General features: G+C 30.5%; 1 protein-coding gene across 1 annotated transcript; it reads right to left on the reverse strand.

Annotated features, from left to right (window-relative positions):
• Positions 1 to 3: 3 nt before the first annotated feature.
• LOC111413694 (canopy family protein seele) lies at positions 4 to 976 on the reverse strand. The gene is made up of 4 exons (XM_023044755.2): positions 876 to 976; positions 709 to 824; positions 329 to 651; positions 4 to 268 (listed from the first exon to the last, which is right to left on the reverse strand). The coding sequence occupies exons 2-4, from the start codon at positions 788 to 790 to the stop codon at positions 59 to 61; spliced, it is 615 nt and encodes a 204-aa protein (XP_022900523.1). The 5' UTR covers positions 791 to 824; positions 876 to 976; the 3' UTR covers positions 4 to 58.
• Between the last annotated feature and the right edge of the window lie 3,590 nt (positions 977 to 4,566).

Consider the following 4,566-nt stretch of genomic DNA (forward strand, 5'->3'; position numbering starts at 1 on the left):
TAATTTTGATCAATAAAAATTTTATTTTCAAATATTAACAATAATTTTTAATTATAAACTATAATTCATCTCTTTCTTCTTGTAAGATTTTCTCCAAGTTTTTTATATCTTCATCGACTTCCTCATTTTCAGTTTCATTCTTATCGGTATCTTCGAGAGTATCACAGTATTTAGTTTCTTCAATGCACATTTTATGCTTCACAGTGTCTTTATTATTAATGTAATTTTTAATGATTGCATCTTCATACATCTCTAAAATTTCTTCGCACTAAAAACATCAAAACATTCTCAATAAAAATCAATTAAAAAAGATAATTAAAACACATACATAATATTTAAGACTCTTATTTAAATCATCATCTTGTATAAAATCCACTATGGACATATCAGGATTCATACTACCATCAGAAAGAACCATTTTCAATAAAGTTAACTTCCCGTTTGATTTGTAGGTGGCTCGAACATAATCTTCCATCTTTTCACAAATATCTTCAATAGTTTCAGATAAAGCAACTTCTGATTGAGTTTGGGAAACAGTTTTTCTCTTCAAATTTCCCTCATGATCTATTTTATAACCACCAATTTCCATTTGTAAATCTGGATCTAATTTGTTTATTGCAACATTTAATTCGTCAAATGTAACTTTGCAAACTAAAAAAATTAAATAATAAGTTATTGTTTAAAAGAAATCGCAAAAAAATACTTCACCTAAACATTTTAATTCTCTCACGTCTATCTTCGCTGAAGCAAATGCGGATAAAAGAAGAATATAAAATAAATATAACAACATTTTTAAGGAAAAAGTATTGTAATCAAGTTTCGACCTGAAAAATCAAGTTTTATAAGAATTTCTGAGGGGTTTACCTTCAAGATACCTGCATATCTATTCACATTAAACTCTGACACGTTTTACGGTTGCTATTGGTGAATTTCGTTAAGAATCTTTATTTTGATTGGTTAAATTCTAATAATCATTTTCAATACAATGTGTATATTTCTTATAAATGTTTAAATAATTTTTTTAAGATTATTAAGATAAAAAGTAAATTATTGTTAAAATATAATTATTAGCATTAGACTTTAGACTTTTATTAGACATTTGTAATTGGCTTAGTTCTCGATGAGACAACTAGATGGCTGAGGTTCAAATTCCGTTTTTAAAAAAATAAATTTATCTTCAAAAAGTACAATAAAACAATATTATTTTATTTATATCTTCAATCTCGTCTTTGTTTATACTAATTTTTTTATGAGTTGTTTTTAAGTTGACTTAATAAATTTATGAAGTTATAAATTGTCATTTTGCAGATATGATCTGTCATTTCTTTATCTTGACTTAAACATAACCTCAAAAGTAAGTTTTTGATGGAAAATGTTGTACAGAACTCAGTAATGTGTTAAAAATCAATAAAATGGGAGATGCCTAAAACAAGTAAAAATGATGTATTTGTATTTTTTATTTAGATTTTAGCATTTAGATTTTTCCGCCACGAAGTAAAGCTAACAGATGTGCATCATGTGCAAACAACACCAATGCTGACTTATCTGTAGATATACTTGTCTTGAGTATTTTTCTCGGTAGAAATACGTCCTGAGTTTACTTTGAGACAATGTTAAAGAGTGAAGAACACACAATGTGCAAAAACCTTATCATCATTAGTTAATTCCAAAATAAGCACATTAATGAAGAAAATAGATTAATAAAATAACTTGAGAGTAGACTACAATGACCTTACAACATATTTCTTTTGAATATCAGAGAACATTTTTCACTGGTCTGGCTACTAGCTGCTACTATGGAGACACTTACAAACCATATAATTTAGAACATAAAGAGAAATGAATGACTGTTTACTGTGCTGACTATCAAAGCAATAACTTTAAATGAGTGCTTTTCACAAGGCCATGTTAATCCATCGCCTCCCATCAAGTAACTGGTATAAATGTTCATTTAAGGACTGAAAACATTTCTTCTAAACGCAACATAAATATTAAACTACTTATGATAGCACCACAATCACAGCTAATGGCCTCACATCCAGGGATCGCCTATCCACCTCTGGGGTAATGTTGTATTGAGAAACGCATGAGTGTTGTCATAGTGTGCAAGAGCGTCATGTTGAAATATTGTTAGCAAGCCACAAATCACACTAAATCTTCCTCTATACCACATCTCGAGTGGCGTGGGCACACCCTTGCACATCACACTATAAAAACTTGGAGAGTTATCCTATTTGGTGAAGTTTTCACAATTCTTTCTTGCTTTGTTACTTTCCTGTGACTGGCCAAAAGTACACCATGACTTTATAGACACACTATACGTTATCCGCCAAAGCAACAAGATTTCACTTGACTCAAGGAACAGATACTGACACAACTCCTTTCTATTATCTTACAACCTTACCAACTCTCCATTCAGTGCTTTATTTATCTTATTATAACACCCTGCATTACTTTCTTTTCATCAACGCATATGATAAGGGTCCACTACGCGATTTACTGATCTCAATTCCACCACTTATAACTTAAAATTGAAAAACTAGTGAAACGTTGAAAGTACTTTATTGAATTAAAACAGTGCGACAAATGTTTTGAGCAATTATTGCTCTTCTTCAGGCACGACTATCAACAACAAATGAGAAAAGAATAATTCTTCCTTACCACCAATTGATACGCATCACACCATTTTTATTTATCTCCAAACTTACCCTACCCCCAGGGTAAGCCATGCAAGAACTTGGTTTCTAGTAGATTTGGTTGGTTGTGTAGTAACTAAGTTAAGTGGTGTAACTAGCGTTAGATTTTATTCTCCGCTCGAGTCTAGTTTGACAAAGTTACCAACATTTTCTCAGTCAGCAGTCTTCACTAATTTCCTTTTTAATTAATTAACAATTCCACTCTCATTGATCTCTCACAGATCTGCAAAGTTTTGTTGTCTATCAGCTGAGAGTCATTTTCGAAGTAAATTATCTGCGTAGAATCATAGTCCGAGCTCAGAATTGGACCATCATGTCAGGGTTTTGAGATATCTGAGGTTATGTACAAGAACTTGCAGCACTATGTTAATATGAATTGGCCTAAGGAGACCCAAACATTCTCAAAGATCCATTGATTGCGAAAAAACTGCCCTCGCTGCATATCAAATTAGGAATAATGAAGCAGTTCGTAAAGGTGCTTAATAAAAATGGTACTTACAGCCTTATAGATAAATATCTCAACTTGACTGATACCAAAATAAAAGAAAGGATATTCGTTGAGCCACAGATTCGAGAGTTGATGAAAACTACTGATTTTGAAAATATGATGATTTCGGCTGAAAGAGATGCCTTGACTAGCTTCAAAGAAGTTGTCAATGGTTTGTTAGGCAATAATAAAGCTGCTAATTATAAGGTGGTATGCTAAAAGACTTCAAAAAATTTGGTTATAACATGAGCGCGAAGTTGCAGTATTTGCAGTCTCCTGGTTGGTTTCCTGGCAATTTAGGTATAAGCAAAAGAGATTCCATAAAAGTTAAATACAATAAAAATTCGGACTGGAATGCCCCCTGCATCTCACAGTACTGATCCATATGCTGGGTTTTAAAATGGCCATAACTTATAATGGAAAAATCGTACAGTACTATTCGAGAGCGCATTTTGAAGGGCAAGGAAAGTACTATATGATGAAATAGATAAAATACAGCAAAATAATATTGTGCGTATCACATAACTTCAAAAGCAGCCAAAAAAGCCATTTAATAATCCCAAATATTTCAAAATGCTGACGTGAAAAATACAAAACGAGAAAAAGATCTATTTTAGATCTTTTACAGTACATTTATTAACAGAGTTAGTAATTGCCCATTAATTGATTTAAACTCTATAGATATAGAATCCAAATTGAAATCATACAAAAAAAAAGTTTGTCCATTACTTGGCAGAGTAATTTAAATAACTTATGACGAAGTATTACGTTCGAAATCTCATGATTAATTGTTCCATAACATCAAATGTGATATTTTTGTGAAATTTTTTTTAGCATCTTCTCGAAATAGAATAAGTAATCCCCCATTTATCAATAACTTGTATGCTAATATTCGTTACTTTTACATTATAACTTTAATTTCTTTTTGCACTGTTTCAATTTATTTAAAGAAAATAAATTACACAACAGAACTGACCCAAAACATAGATTATTATTGAATTCTATTTATAATAGAACCGTTTTATGACGTTAAATTGAACAATTTTAATTTTTACGGACTTTTGTATTATTATATTTCCTTTTTTTTTATAATTATTTTTTTAAATTTTTTTTGTGGATAAAAATAAAATTTAAAATTAGCGCGTTAAAAAGTGTGCCATCTGGTTTGTTTACAGCAAACTAATAACAGCCGCTCACAGAATCGGGTCGCTTGCATTTTGACGTAAACGAGGGGAGTTGGGTAGAAATTGTTTTTAATAAATTTCAAAATTTAATGTAATAACATAAGTAAAACTAGTTAAAATCGAATTTGTAGTGTATTTAAGTGTTGGGTGTAATGAAATAAAGTAATTTTAAAAATGGGATCATGAATAGTAAAGCGTT

This window comes from Onthophagus taurus, chromosome 7, assembly GCF_036711975.1.
Source record: "Onthophagus taurus isolate NC chromosome 7, IU_Otau_3.0, whole genome shotgun sequence".
NCBI classification, from domain to species: Eukaryota; Metazoa; Arthropoda; class Insecta; order Coleoptera; family Scarabaeidae; genus Onthophagus; species Onthophagus taurus.